Source organism: Bombus flavifrons, chromosome 11 (genome assembly GCF_040668555.2).
Source record: "Bombus flavifrons isolate JBK064 chromosome 11, iyBomFlav1_principal, whole genome shotgun sequence".
Taxonomy (NCBI): Eukaryota; Metazoa; Arthropoda; class Insecta; order Hymenoptera; family Apidae; genus Bombus; species Bombus flavifrons.
The window spans coordinates 8,560,503-8,576,576 of record NC_138452.1 but is presented as its reverse complement, the minus strand read 5'-3'; the positions used below and the strand labels follow the sequence as shown (position 1 = coordinate 8,576,576).

The window sequence follows — 16,074 nt, the reverse complement described above, 5'->3', positions numbered from 1 at the left end:
AACGCAAATACGTGGAACCGATATCCAGATAATAAGTAACGTAAATTACTTAATAAATTAAGTAACGTAACTTCGTATAATTTTCAAACCGGAACAAAATACCTTTAGATAGAAACGTCGAATAAAATAGGAAAAATTAATTTATCGTAAATACCGTCGGTCAGGCTATCTCACGAATATTTTCGCAACTTTCAGCAACAACAGAAACTGGAGATTGACGACCTATCGTCTATATTACTATTACGTGAGATTGTGACGTACGAAGTGCGAACATTAAGAAATGTCGACGACATCGTCCCAATGATTTAAGGAACGCGTTGATATGTATAAGATGAATGTCCGTGGATGAGTGACGGCTAAACTATAGACATTCGAATTTTCTATCAAGTTATACTACGCGTCTCGCGTTCATGCGAGCTTTAACAGACATCCATAAAATACTTGGCAACGATCTTGATATGTAACGTTCGATGAAAAAGGCTCTTACAATTATTTATGACATCGAGGGCTCCTTTTTCACCCTGTTATCGTACGTCGCGATCGAGTTCTCTCTTCCTCCGTTTCAGATATTCTTTGACCGTCATTCGTTCCCGATGGAACACCTACGATTTCGACCTTGGAATTCGACCAGTCAGACGCGACAACTGAGATGTACACGGGTGCTGTATTATATTCAATCGTATCGTTCTTCGGCTTCGTTCTATTCCTGATCGAACGACATCGTGCTCGATACGTTCTTTTCTTTTCCCTTCGTCTTTCGTACGATAAAAAGGAAAAGTATCAATAAGATAAAGAACATTAAAAAAAAAAAAATCTTCGATTTCCTTACGATTCAACGATACGATATCACGCGCAAACATTTCCCACGACTTTCGACCAGCTCTCGATACACTTGCTCGTTAAGTAGATTTACTCGAATTGCGCAGCAGTAGAATTGCAATCGTCGAAAGTGAGACTACATAAAGGATTAAGCTATAAATCGTTCAATCGTGTCACGTCTCCGCGACCGTGGCATGATTGCACGACGACAGAAGAACGATAAATTCGCTGGCCAACGAAAGTGGAGCAAACGAGGATAACGCCGCCGGTAGCAAGCATTCGCGTTCGCGAATCAGGGGAATAAATTTACGCTAGGGGAAACTGAGATGTCCGGACATAACGTGACATAACGGCATCGAACATCGCAGTTAGAGCATAGCAACGACGGTCACTGTTGCTATTTCTAGCATCATATTGATGTAAACGCCGCAGCTGCCAGTCGACGAGGTTCTTCCAGCGTTTTCACCGACGCAACCCATTCTCTCCAACGGTATGTTTTGAACGGAGTACTCCCGATGTTCGTTGGGCATGGTGCACACAGTGCGCTTCCTCGACATCCTCTCGTCGTCCTTGTCGCGTAAATTGCCCAGCCAAGCAGTGTACCATCGTAGCTCGCAGTTGCAGATCAGAGGGTTGTCTGTGGAAAAAGTGCAAGTGGAAAATGTTTCAGATAAATGGCGAGTGTACGTATTTATTATTTATTAATTTCTTTTATCTTTGGATATACTTCTAGTCGATCATTTCCTCCATAGTTTTTATTAGTTCGGGCAACTGTAATTTCTTAAACGACTAATTCATTTTACGCTCGCTATTGAATCGTTCTGGCGAACCGAGATATCTTTGTGGAGAAAGAGCTTGGTTCGATTGTGGCCTGTTAAGCTTTACGATGTTGCAGGAGCAGCGCTCGTTCGTAGATCTTACAGGGCATTATTTAAAAGCAGTGTTTCTCCGTTCACACGATAATGACGTCTCTTAATGACTACCACTTCTCCGAGTCGCAGTCGCTGCATTCTGAATCCTCCGACTTAAAAACTCGTCGGCGAGTTCGTTAACTAACTCTTGAAATATTTTGCTCCACTCTTCGCGATATTTCGTTCCTATACTTTTACTCGATGACTGCTTTCATTTACGTTTCAAGTCTTTCGTTTGTCGTTCAATTAGACACATTCGTGGAATTATACGAAACATTGTACGAGTCGTTAAAATTTGATAAAAGGAAATGCAGAGAAAAGACCGGCAATTACAGAGACTGGCCTTTTTAATTTACCACGTTATTTGCGGCAGCCTGAGCTGTCTCTTCGTAATAAGCGAGCAACCGGTAAGTTCCCGATAATAAGTTCTGCGTTTTCTTTCTTTTAACATCGAGTAATACCAATAACGTGAATATCGTGCATTTCGTTCCACAAAATCGTGTTAAATCAGATTGATTAGTAAGAGAGGCTCGTTGTATAGCCAACGGGAACTCTCCCAGGAACATGACTTACGCGTTGCCCTCTCTCCAAGCAGGTTCGAACGAATCCTTGACATTTACCTGTGATATCGATGTGTCGTAGGGTGTCCACGATATTTTCAGTCACTTCCTCCTGTATGTGCGTGAGCTTGTTGTTCTGCAGACTCAGCGTTTCCAGGGAATTCAAATTTTCGAAAACCAAAGGCGGCAACACCTTGATTCTAAAGAAAGGGAACAAGAAAAGAGAAAGAGAGGAGAACGTGGCCGTTTACGACGATAGAATTCTACTAGAAGAGAAATATCGTTTTCTTAACGAAATAATAGAAATTACAGGTTCTTCTGCAGGTTGAGAAACGTAATGGAGTCACCATATCCGGTGAAAGCGTCCTCCGGGAGCACGGTAATGTTATTGGCCTTTAAATCGAGGTGACGTAACCGATGTAGACGGCGTAACGCGTCGCTCGGCACCGAGTGTAAATTATTATCGCCCAGTCGCAGATATTGCAGGTTCTCTGTAATTCGATTAAAATATAACACGCGTGAGCGTAGTCGTAATGCGACAGGTTTTTGGGCGGAAACGAGGCTAATTAATCGACGGTCAAACAGAACGCAACGCGTTTACGTTGAACGTAGGAAAAATTTCGTTCCTCGACGATTCCAGTTCGTTCGTTGGCTACGATCGATACGCTTTGTTTCTTCACATTCTTTAAATTGTTTTCCCTCGATAAGGCGAGAGACGTGTGTTGGATGATCGCGTGATGACAAGTAATTTGGATTAAGTTATTTAGATTATAGAGGGCTGCAGAGCCATAAACGCGCAGATATTTGCCCCGTTAACGGCATGGCACGCGTAAAAATGGTCGTCTAACGCTTTTTTTGTTTGTTTACAGCAAAGCGTAGCTCGCTTGAATTGCTATTACCATCGATCGATTATTGGAAAGTTTATTTATCGAATCGTTTCGTCCTTTTCTGTTTATTAACGTTGAATAATCGGTGTTTCAAACCAGTTATCGAGCAAAGGAATATCTTATACGTACAAAGTACGTCTTACAAAGAAAGCGCGAGCCGCGAGCTATCATTTAAATTGCAATTTCAGATGCGACGACTGTTATACATTCGTCAATTTCAGGCTGTTTTCGTCGAATTAAGGACTGTTCATACACAAAGTGTCTTCGAAGTAAAGCGGTACAAGCGGTTGGCTGGTGATTCTACGTGTAAAAATAAGCAGAAAAGAAAGAATAACGTTTCTTCGTTTAAGGCTTCGTTTTCGAAAAAAATGAGTCTGAAAACCGGTCGGCTAACCGTGTAAGTTAATTCTTCCGTTTGTGAAACTTCTGTTCTTCTTCGTGTCTGTATTTTTAAACATATCACTAAACACACTATTGAACGTACAATATACATTATCGATCGAAATTCATGGAAACGTATAATTGGTGCACGCGTACCGCACCGATCTTCAAACTCATTTTTCTCGAGAACGAAGCCTCGAACGAAAAAACGTTATTCTTTCTTTTCGACTTATTTTTGCACGTAGAATTACCACCCGATCGCTTGTACCATGATTTCGGAGACATCCTACGTTACATATTGTATAGCGGATCCGTTCCACCGCGTTACGTTCGGAATGGTGCCGGCACCATAGAATATTGAAACATGCGCTTTAAATCAGACCGTTCACACTATCCGTCACGGTACGTGACGATCCGTGCTGTACGGTATAATCGACCTGTAATCGTCGCACGGTCACGATGTAGCAAGGTAATATTTCATCGACGTGCATGCAACTTTCAAGTTTCCTCGATTCCACCCGGGGCACAACGTCCATTCGATCGAGTCTGCTACCTGTTTGTACGTCAAACAGGCAGACTTCATCGCATAATCATAGAAAAGTTCAATCTGTTCGCTAACTCCTCAGCGAGGAATTTCCAGGATCCTGTCGGAAAAAGGCCATCGAGTTTGCAAAGAGCGACGACTGTTTCCCTTCAGAATAACCTTGCCATAACGTGTCTCTCGTTTAACTTCCTCTCTGCGAGATTATTTCCATTGAATTTACGTAAATTACCCTTTCTTTTTTTAATTTTTTAATCAAATTTTTAATCGAATCGCCGACAATCTTTTTCTTTCGCGAAATCACGCTCTAAGGCAGGCAGGCACTCGCGAATTTCACCGACGTTCCACCTATCAGTAAATTGTCGTTAAACGAACGTTCGACGCCGACAACGACCAACGAAGATTTTTCCGCAGGATCACCGTTTCAAATTTCTACGTTAGAACGCGATGTTAGACGATCGAACGATTTAATATCGTTACGTGCAACGATCGTTCTTGAACGAGATAAGTAACTGATCGGTTACAAAGGCAATTTTACGGGAACTGTCGGAAATAATTTCGATTAGCACGGTTCTCGCGACGTTGGCTCTCGCCGTCGACGGAAAATCGAGATCGACGCAGCTCGCGGTGTACGCGTTTGATGGAAAATCGGTCGGATAATCGGTTATCCGAGGCGTGCGAGGCGATGCGATAGAAATAATGGCGTTTCGCCGAGCGTGCCACGTGCCGAGACGTTTCAAAGGAATCGCATGAAATCGTGATTACGCTTACCCTCGAGACCGATGAACGCATCCGGATCCACGTGTGTAATTTGATTTCCGTCCAGCTCCAAAGAGTTTAATTGCGTCAAATGGGCAAACACACGGGCCGGCACTTCACGAAGCTGATTGTGCGCCAGTCCTAACGAATCCAGGCTTTTCAGACCTGATAACACAGGGAAAAGAGAATTTTTATCGCCTATATTTCTCTATGACACGACTAACGTGTTCCATTGAACAACAATTACGTTCTGTATTATCTGCTAATATACAGGGTGGTTGGTAAATGGTGGTACAAGCGGAAAGGGGGTGATTCTAGGCGAAAAAAAGTCGAAAATGTAGAATAAAAATTTAAAAATTTGAAGATTTTAAAAATTAAGAAAATAACGTCAATCGAGACAACGATCTACAGTGAGATCCGTTATAACGAGACGCGATAAAGTGCACGCGTACCGAGCGAAAATTCAAAGTCGATTTTCTCGAAAACAAAGCCTCGAACGAAAAATTTTTATTCTATATTTTCGACTTCTTTTTTCGCGTAGAATCACCCCCTTTCCGCTTGTACCACCAGTTACCAACCACCCTGTATATCGCTTCAGCGTTCGTCAAGGAATGGTCCCGGTTTCACGGTACTTTACAAAATCGATAGTTTTACATATAGTAATTTTACCAGTTTCATATACCGTAACGATGTATCCTGCGTTATTACAGCGAATCCTATTGTAACGCGGCAGTAATACGTGCCGCGTTCTATCGACATCGTGTTTCAAGCGAAAGCAAAACAGCGTGATGGAAATATTCGTGTTATACGAACGCTGTCCAAGTCTTCTATTAAGTCGCGTTATATGGAAATCGTGTTACGAGAATATCGCGTTGTAAAATGGCCGCGGTAATTTTTTCACCGTGTTACGTGGAAACCGTGTTTTCAGAGTACATGCTGGTAATATCGAATTAAAAAGATGATCAGGTATGCGATGAAATATCCGCAGCAGCGATCCACGAATAAGCCGTACTCTTAAGCTAAGCTTACGCCGTCAGACGACTGTCCGCAGACACGTGTCGCAGACAATCAGCGTCTGTCTTTCGTGGAAAATCTGCAGAATTAACGACGCTGATTGGCTGCGGCACGTGTCTGCGGATTATCGTTCGCAAGCTTTGGCCAGATAGCATGGTAATTGCTTTCTCTCTGCAAAGTAAGTTAGGTTAGTAACACGATCGTTTAGGCAAATTTATAACGAAACATTAGAACGAAAGATCTATAGCGTCTAAGATAAACGTCAGGTAAAGAGAGGTTTCTCAGGATTTGTAGAAACGTTGTCGTTGTTATTGATTCAGGCAACGACGACGACGACTCATCGTCCCATTCATAGATCGCGAAAGGTAGAGAGCTGAAAAAGAAAGGAGTAGACAGATTCGAATAGACAGATTTGTTCTTTTTCTATCGCAGGTCTGAAAATAGAAGTCGACAGAAGAAAGTAAAGCACGAAGTTGGAGCGAAGGGTCGGTCTCACCCTTGAAGAGGCACTGCCATTGCGCGAATCGATCTGCTTGAAAGTTACGACGCGGCCCTCTTTTTTAGAGACGAGCTAATTCGCGTCTAAGAATAAATACAGATATTAACTCTATCGATGACCTTATTGCTCGCATGCGAAAAGGTCGGCGATGCACGCGCGTGCACGCACTGTAAAGTTACGAGGTTAATCGAATATAAGTGGATTACAGTCTAGTACTTGAGCTAGGAAGTTGGTATAATAAGACGAGCGAATCGTTTTCGAACGACACGAAACTCAGATTTCAAATGGAATCGTTGCAAGTCCGATGGATGAGAAATACCAAGTTCAAAGTAAAACCTTCGAAGCTGCAAAGATGCACAGACGCACAGACAACGAACGCAATATGTAAGAATAATACAAGATAATCATAGTGCTCGTTACGATAATTCGATGAGCCAGTCAAATCCCTTTCCATTCTTTTAATTATTTTCCTAAAAATATGAATCTTCACGAGTATAATATCTCGCTCGCAGCGATTCTTCTCATTTTAGCGTGAATTCTTTACAATAAAACTGTATAAGAAACATTACCTATTACCATATCTCGAATTTTCATGTGATTATGTCATATTTGAAGATACTAACGAAGCACAGCATGCATATATCGTGCGAAAACACGTAAAACATTCAAAGTACGATATTCCATTCTTTTTAGTGGTACTCGTAACCATATGAATTTGCATAAACGTCCGCAAATTGCGAAAAAACAGTCTACCTATCGCGAACGACGCGATACAGAGCGGACGATTTATCTCGACAGTTCGCTTCGTGATATTAATCGATGGGAAAGTTCGTTTCGATTTTTAAGGAATTTGGTCGATGTAAAAAAGATTGGGAAAAGAGCATTTAACAAATATGATTCTACTTCAGGAACGCTACAACACGAAGAGCTCGAGTCGTACGGGAGGAAATGCCGAGCTAAGTTGAGGTAGACGTACCTTCGAAATCGCCTTCCTGAATGGCCGTGATCCTGTTCTCCTGCATCTCCAACTTCTTCAGCATGTCCAGAGTGCGCAGCGCCGGCGTCGGCACTTTGGTCAAATTGTTTCCTCCGAGATTCAATCTCCTCAGCTTTCGGCTACGGTTCAAACGTATCCTGTTACTTGCAACTTAATTCTACGACTCTTGTTTAAGTCAGATCTTACGCGATTAATCGGAAGTGATAGGGATCGAAGTAATGGAAGGAAAAGCGACGTAATGAAATTCGTAGCCGGGTGATAGGTAGCAGGTGGTGACTCCAGCTGAAGTAACTTACTTGTGCAATCCTGTGAACGCGTCCTCTTCTATGTAGGAGATCTCGTTCTCGTACAGGGAAAGAATCTCGAGGGTGTCGAGCCCTTCGAAAGCCTTTTTATGGATGTTTTTGATCTTGTTGCGGTTCAGATTCAGTATAAGTAGATGTTGAAGGTCCTTCAAAGCGCTAGACGGCACCGAGAGCAAAGCGTTTTGCGAGAGGTCCAGCTGCGTCAGGCCAGTCCCTGCGAAACACCGCGATAAACCACATTGATGAATTGCTTGCGCTTCGTCGAAAGAGTCAAGTAAGAGGCGAATTCGTGGGATCTCGACGGCCTTCGCGATGCAACGTTCTCGTTTGCGAAGAATGGAAAGATACTTAAAAAAAGAAAAAAAAAAAAAAAAAGAAATACACCGAAAGGTAGGAAGATGTCAAAGCGTAAATAAGATAATATTCGAAGAACGTTCAAGGACCGAGGCGCGCATATGTCTCTACTTAAACGCAAAGAGACGGGAGCAAAGACGAGAAGAAGCGTATCGCCGCTTGAATTTACCGAGTGATCGGCTCTGAACGAACAGTCAAACTGTTCCAGGCAACTTTAAACAACCGAGACGAAGGTAGCTGAGAAACGAGACGAAGGAGAACGCTGTTGAGGTCGCGGTTGAATTAAAACGTTTTTCCGTCGGTCGATTTGAAAACAGGGAGAAAAAGAGGAGTGGTGAGACGTTGTCAAAGGGATGATCGAGACGCTCATTGGGCAAAGAACGAAGAAGCGAAGGGTACTCACCGATGGAACTCAAAGACGATTCCTCGAGCTTCGACAGGCTGCTGTTGTGAATGGTCAAATGGCGGATGTCGAGGCCGAGGAACACATACGGCTGCAGCTTCGGCAGATTGTTGTGCCTGAGCCTCAGATAAAAGATCACCGCGTTCGTCCTCCCTTTCAACTTGCTCATCACCTCCGAGATGTGAAGTATGTCCGTGTACTCGCATACGATGTCCAAGCCGGATTTTTTCAGTGTGCAGGAACAGGGCGAGATTTCACCGTGCGAGGGGCAGTTGATGGATTGCGCGAGGCTCAGACTCGTTGCCAGACTCATTGCCCAAACCAATGTCCATAAGCTGCTCTCCTTCATCTTTTTGTTCGACTACCTGCTGTTTACTCGAAACTTATCGAAATTTTATGAAAACGTCTCGTAACCTCTTTATTTCCCTCCTTCTTCTTCTTCTTCTTCTTTCCTTCTTCCAGCAGATTTCTCTTGCTTTCGTTTTGTTTTTGCTTAGCTGTCCGAAAGAAAGGACTGTCTTCGTCGTTTCAGTCTTGTCGTTCTGGCGTTTTCTATACCTCCTCTCTCTCTCCCTCTCTCTCACCCTCTCTCACACACTTTCTGTCGGCTGCTTCTTCGCACCACGCTCGGTCGGCTTCCTCTTTCCTGTTGCTTCGCCCTCTCTGTTCCTGTACCTGCAGCCTGCTACTTAGCCTCTGCTCTTCTCATATCCATTGTTCGCTCTTCCGCGGTGCACCAGTACACCGAGTCTGCAAACAAAGGGCGTAGGTGGTTAGCATTTCGTTGCGGCTTTGGAATTTGGTTGCGGGTAATAATTGGGATTGAAACGTGGTCTCTTTTGTGCATTGCTGGAGATGCTAAGAGGAATCCGTTCTACGTATCGGTAATACTGAGTATCCTGTTATCGAAAATGGCAAGATTTAACGGCGAAGTTGATCGATACGCGAGATTTCGAATTGGAAACGATCGTATTTGTAGTTTTATTCTACGTTAGGAGATTTTATTGACATATACTATAGAACGTGGACTGGCTACTGAACCTCAGGTGGTTTGCGTCTCTGTTCAGTGGAGGATTAAAATCGATTTGATGAGAACTGCTAGTTTTCGGTAGCTAGGAATTTTCATATCGACAATTCCAGTTACAAAAGGTTTTATTTAACAATTGTTAATTTATTGTTATTTAACAATTATACAGGGTGGTTGGTAACTGGTGGTACAAGCGGAAAGGGGGTGATTCTACGCGAAAAAAGAAGTCGAAAATGTAGAATAAAAATTTGTCGTTCGAGACTCTGTTTTCGAGAAAATCGACTTTGAATTATCGCTCGGTACGCGTGCGGTACGTTATAACCATACGGATCTCACTGTAGATCGTTGTCTCGATGGAAAAATGAAAAAAAAAGAAGAATTTTTATTCTATATTTTCGACTTCTTTTTTCGCGTAGAATCACCCCCTTTCCGCTTGTACCACCAGTTACCAACCACCCTGTGTAAATCTAACAACTTATAATCTCGTTATAGCTGAAGCTACAACAATTTGTTAATTAATTAAGATTCTATAGCAAGAAATAAGAAGTAATTGCTTGGTTCTTACATTCTGCAAACGCGTCGAACGCAACGCTTCTTATTAACTCGTCGGATGAATTATCACTGAACGATGATGTTATCTGTCCGGAAACGATGCAGCTATCGAAGGAACCGTGAGAAGCGACGTTACGAAACTGGAAAATAGCATCGCGTTACTTCAACCGCCAATTATCACGAACTGCGGATCGTTCCTATCGCGCTATCCCGTGGCAAATGGAATTTTACAAAATCGTGAACTTCTATTCAGATTCTTCGTTGGAACCTCGACTTTTCGACAGATAATTGGCGATCAGTTCTACCAATAAATAAAAGTAATCGCTTGCAACAAGAGTATTCGGCGCGAAGAAACAGATAATCTTCAATTTCGATTCTTCTTCGATTCTTTTTCGAAGAACACGCCATCGTGAGAGAAAAGCAAGTTCCTTTGAGGCAAAGATTCTTCGACGATCAGGATAATTAGAGTTCTGTTCTCTCTGTTTCAGCCGCACGAGTGACGCGGTCTCCAGATTTTTGCCATAGCGAAGGATATTCCAGACGCGTTTCACTCGCGTGTGAAACGATACATCGGATGCAAAAAAAAAAAAAAAAAGAAAACAGAAAGTTTGGAAATAATCTCGGAACGAGAGTCTGACAACATGGAAACGAGATGCTCCTATCTTTGTAAATGAAGAAATAATTTTCGTTTAATAAACGTAGAAAATTCGTCATAAATTCGAGCGGCTTTAAACGGAAGTTGTAAATGATTTGAATTGTTATAACTCGCCTTAATAACCAAATATAAGTTAAGATATATGAGCCCGGCGGCTTCGGGATTATCCGTAGCCATCAGCGAGTCGAAATTTATAGTTTCCACTTACGAACGTTCCACGATAATCTCGCCGTTGCTCGCGTTCCAAAATCTCGAATTCATCTCCCCCTGTCCCGTAGTTTAATTAAAGATAAAAAGTCGCGTAGCTGAAATTCGTACAGCTCTGCAAGTTCGGATTAACGATCCGTTAAGACCGCCAATTGGATGAAACGATCCCGTGACGGTATTGTTTCGAAAAATTTACGCGATCCGTTCTTCTCGCGCGTTTTATCCGATCGCGAAAAATAATAATAATTTATCATCGCCGTCACGCTATTTCGATAAACATCATTGTTGCAGTCGTCGTCGATCATTGAACGACGTGCAACGACAGATGGAAGCGCGAAAAATGCCGGAAGAACGACTATTCGCTGTGGAAATAACGCGGTTGCGTAGGCAACGTTGTTGCTTTTCCTTGCTCGTTGGAAAGTTAGAGAGTGGATTGGATTTATTTGGATTGGACCAGGCCGTCGCTCTGATTATTTCTTCTTTGCTAATCCGGTCGTTTCTTCCTCGGTTCTTTCACGTATTATCTCGCTTCGCTTGTTTCACTTGACGATCCTGAATAATTGCAACGTCCTTTCACGCGACAGCCATTGTCGAAATCCTAATTCTAACTTTCCGTTTAAATGTTCTCCGTTTCAGCAGCACGAGTGACGCGGTTTCCAGATTTTTGGTATAGCGAGGGCTATTCGAGACACGTTTCACTCGCGTGTGAAACGATACATCGGACGTAAAAAAAAAAAAAAAAAAGAAAAGAAAGAAAAATGGTAAAAAACGCTTACTGTCAGATATGTTTCTCGCCGTTTTTTACGAGGTATATTTATTCTTTATAATTTGATTCATACGTAACTTGGTTGGACGTAGCTGGAAGGAAAAGTTTCGAAAAATATTTGTCCCCGGACGAGCTCGGTTCCCGCCACCCTAACGTGCTATCGCTTTCAGCCCCTGCTGTTTTTACTGTCCCATGGTATTTTTTCTATGTATAACTTCGACAGACCAGGCTTAGGGCGACACCGCCGAGAGTAAATCGGGCCAAAGTTCCGATCCTCGGTTAGCAACGAAGAAGAAAAACGAAGATGAAAGTAAAACGAGTTACCGGCGAATTAACTAGTTAGCTGTTTTTCACGAGTATACTCGTCACGAAGAAATGCTGATATTTTGTGCTACGACGAGCCCCGTCGGCAATAAAATTAAGAAATAAAACAGTCATTTCGTTACAAGCTAATTCCGTATGGTAACACGTACTCTGCGTTTGACGAGTATACTCGTCGTCCTTTGCATTTCGCGACGCGTTTTAGGTACACACTTTTCAAAGAGGTTGCAACAGCTAACCGGTTAATGATACTCGGAGAACACGCTCTTTCGAAGGTTAAATTATCTGTTCTTGCATCGCGTTTATTCGAACGCAGCATTTCTATTTACGTTTCCGAGTCGTTTCGCACGTGGGTACCTTTTGAAAATCCTCGAAATAATTCGTCAGCGGAGAAGAGGATCGCTTAGCGAAAAAGAAATATATTTTTAATTAAATGGGAACTTTTTCTACCGTTTTAATTAAAAAAAGCGGTTATTTCAGCAAAAAAGTGTCGTTCTCAACGAAAGTATAGCTTTCGGTAGAGCAGGAAATTCTTGTAACGGAAGCAGCTTTTTTTAACTTTTTCTTTCCGCGAGAAAGTTTTTTTTAGCAGGAAATTTTTCCAGTAAAAACGTCGTTACCGAAAACACGTTTCGCATCGTCATATCGAGCTGATTATAGAAACACACAGATACGAGATCCCATCGAAAATGTTCTCACGTAATTCCAAACTATGAAATTGGGTAGAGAATCTTTTTTCTTTTTTTTTCGAAAAATATGAAGAACCACACATACCGATCCATGTAGATCACGTGGCGGTTTCCTCTGTCACTCGCGAGATACTTGCTACGGAACTGCGAAGCGAAAGAATGACGAGCGTTCGCGTGATCACTGGTCATCGCTTATTTATGTCACTGCGTATCAAGAAACTTAGCCGCTCACTCGATTAATCGAAACAGGGGTTTACATTGAGCGCAGGGGGAAGCATAACGACACACTTTTCTCTATCCACGATGCAACTGTGCGAATGATGTAACCGCCACATCCAAAATAAAACTTTCGATGGTTATAGGTCACAGTGATTAATCGCCATCATCGTTATTATTATTACTATTCCATGAGACAATCTCCACTCGATTATTATCTTTCACTTGGATTTTATTTTTCCATTATTTCTATTTCCATTACTTTTCTCTAATCTTAACCCTCGCTTCGTCCGTGAACTCACTTTATCGTTGACAAAGATAAACCATCGACGTAGAATTAATATGGAATTAATATGCCCGTGGATTTCCTTCGCACTTGCCGCCAAAGAACGAACACAATGTTCGCGCTACGTGGTCAGAGTTAATTTAACCGAACCACCGATTATCAAACAAACGAACGTCGATCGATGCGTCACTAGTCCTCGCAATTCCGTCCAGTTTCTATCCTTCCATTCGCATCCGGTATTCTCCGCACGTCCTCCTTAATCGGCCGCGCCGATCGCTTCGCCAATTTGCGAAAGCTGGTCAAAGCCGCCCGGACGACGTCGAAACGACGAAAAAGGATCGTAGCAAGATTCGTAGCGAGCGAACCGATTAAACTCACAGTCCCCGACGATCCAATTATCCACTGGAAGAGACCCCGCGAGATCTTCCAATTTTCAGCCACCTCTCGCGAATCTTTCCGATCCTCGAGATGCACCTAGCGACGAGCAACGACTATATTCCCTTCGATCCAATTGTAAAATTATCCTGTTCCCTTTTTAAATCGTTCCCTCTTTTTATGTTCCCGACGATTTTACTTTTCACGAAGGGAGTCCTTCTTTTTTGCCCAACAGCCCAATGATCGATGAAACTTTGCCGTTCGTCGGACGGTTGCCGTCTCTTGGACGAAACGAAACGAGTGGACGAACGAAAGCTACCGTCAGTGCCGGCCTCTGCGCGGTACCACGACGGAGAGCTGACCTGGGTGTCCGTTGGCATCATCATTGGCCGGCTAATGGGCGGTTTCCGTCTCAGGGGATCATGGGATACGCAACGACGGCAATGGCAACGAGGTGGACAACCACGTCATCGGAGATCTCGCGATACTCCTGGGCGTGGAAGCCAAACGGCTTACCGATGCTTCACACTCGGTTTTCCACGCTACACCGTCGGTCGATCAACGTTTCGGCACCGGTGCACCGTTCGCGCCGATAATCTTCGTTCAATGCGTCGATTTGTGAGCTTTCTGTAAATGTGTGTGTGTGTGTGTATGTTGCGTGTAAACGTGTCTGGCTATGTATGTACGTGCGTGGAAGATGCGGAGAATAGATTTCACGTAAATGTATATCCGCGCGAAGCAACGTTCGTTTGTCGAAATCGAATGAAAAATACTACGATGAATTAGATCGATCTTCTTTGACTTGTTAATTCTGTGTGGCATTGACGTGACAAGTAGCTAGACAGACTGTGCACGTCTGTGTATTTATGGAACACCGAGACGCCCGGAAACGTTTAGATTTAATAGCGTTACGTGACGCGAAAATATTAGGCTGTTCCAAAAGTTTCATTTTATAAGCTTTCTTTTAATAAGGTTCCCTTTGATAAATTTCCTTTTGTAAGGAAATATAGTACACATACGACGTTCTTTCTTTTATATTACTTTACCGATTTATCGTTCTGTGGGAACAAAATGGATCATAAAGAATTCAATGAAACGATATGAAACAGTAAATGTTGTGTATCCATTATTTCCTTATAAATAGATCTTCGCGACAAACTAATACATTTACATCGCTCTGTGATACCATGATACGTTTCTTCATGAATGTTAATTATTAAACAAGTGCAAGTCAATGTACACGTATTTCTCTGACCTATTACGTACTCTGTGAATCGCCTGTACATGTACAGGGTGTCTTGCGTAACGCGGTCAGCCGACTAGAGGCTGATCGTATGCACAGCAATACGAAATAGTAGAATGTAATTGTTTTCGAGAAAATCGAGTTGAAAAGTTTATCGCGTATGCTTGAACGTGGCTAATTCCGGACCGGAGAGGAGCAAACTATGGATCAATATGAAATATAATGAAACGCATATGAAAATAAGTGGAAAATGTACGGTACAAGTTTTTCGCGAGATCCGTTTCCGAGAAAAATAACTTTGAAAATTTATCATTCGCCTGTGATAAATTCTTCAAATTCTATTCTCTTGGCCGTGCAAGGCTTTGAACGGAAAAATTTGATTTCACATTTTTCACTCATCCTCGGGTGTACAATAACTTTTCGCCGATTATTTGCTCGTACGCGATCGACGATCGGTTCAAGTTTAAATAGGCTTGGCGAATTATTACGATTCTTCGAAACTAGATTTCCCCGGTGGAAAGAATTTTATTTTATTTATTTGTTTATTATTGTTTAATCTCTTAATTCTACCTCCCCTCTTTTCCACTCTATTCTATTGCACTACCTTGCTTATTCTACCTCTAGAAACTAAGCATTAGGAACTATAAATTATCAACTAATGACTAAAAACTATTGCAACTTTGGTCTTTAGCCTCCTTGTTGTGCCTCCTTCTTGTCGTTTGCCCTTCTCTTCTCTATTATTGCTTTCAGTTCCACTAAAACCTTCTCCAGTCTCGTTTAGCGTTTTTTCCATGTCTTTTGGTCCTCCCGTTATTTCACATTCTTCTATTACGTGTCTTACGTCTTCTTCTTTCCTTCTGCATAGTCTGCATCTTTTCTCCCCCTCTTCTTTACAGTATTCCTTTGGTCTCGTTTCCGCATCTGAATCTTGCCAGTATTCTTCTGTCCTTGCATTTCATCCTCCCTTCTAAGTACTTTGGTAATTTCTCTTTGGCTATGTTTCTGTAGTGTATATTATACTTGGATTCCCTTATCCTTTCCCCCCTCTCTTCTGTTTCTCTCTTTCTTCTATAATTTGGTCTGCTGTCATTCTTTCTCGCTCTTCTCTTGTTTCTATCTGCGTCCCTCCTTTTCTCACCTCTTCTAGTCCCTTCTTTCTCTTTCTTGCTCTTTTCCCTTCCTGACTATTCCCCCATTCTCTCTCTCTTTCCTTTATGCACTCCTTTACTAATTCCTTTTTTTTGATTCTAGGGCTTTCTCTTCTCTTTTTAATGCTTTTTCTTTCATTTCTATTAATTTACATTCCC

The 16,074-nt window shown here is 42.4% G+C and overlaps 1 protein-coding gene across 6 annotated transcripts in view; it reads right to left on the bottom strand.

Annotated features, from left to right (window-relative positions):
* Positions 1-56: 56 nt before the first annotated feature.
* The window catches only part of LOC138185163 (leucine-rich repeats and immunoglobulin-like domains protein 2), a 175,092-nt gene continuing 159,074 nt past the window's right edge, over positions 57-16,074 (bottom strand). For 5 of the 6 annotated variants that reach the window (XM_069123883.1, XM_069123887.1, XM_069123886.1 and 2 more), the window contains 7 exons: positions 8,431-9,180; positions 7,665-7,887; positions 7,348-7,487; positions 4,871-5,023; positions 2,601-2,781; positions 2,351-2,490; positions 57-1,456 (listed from right to left, as the gene is read on the bottom strand). In XM_069123883.1, coding sequence (XP_068979984.1) covers positions 1,188-1,456; positions 2,351-2,490; positions 2,601-2,781; positions 4,871-5,023; positions 7,348-7,487; positions 7,665-7,887; positions 8,431-8,779 — 1,455 coding nt within the window. In that variant the 5' untranslated portion in view covers positions 8,780-9,180 and the 3' untranslated portion in view covers positions 57-1,187. Of the gene's footprint in view, positions 1,457-2,350; positions 2,491-2,600; positions 2,782-4,870; positions 5,024-7,347; positions 7,488-7,664; positions 7,888-8,430; positions 9,181-12,732; positions 13,884-16,074 lie in introns of those variants that run through there. The other variant, XM_069123882.1, reaches the window with a different exon arrangement.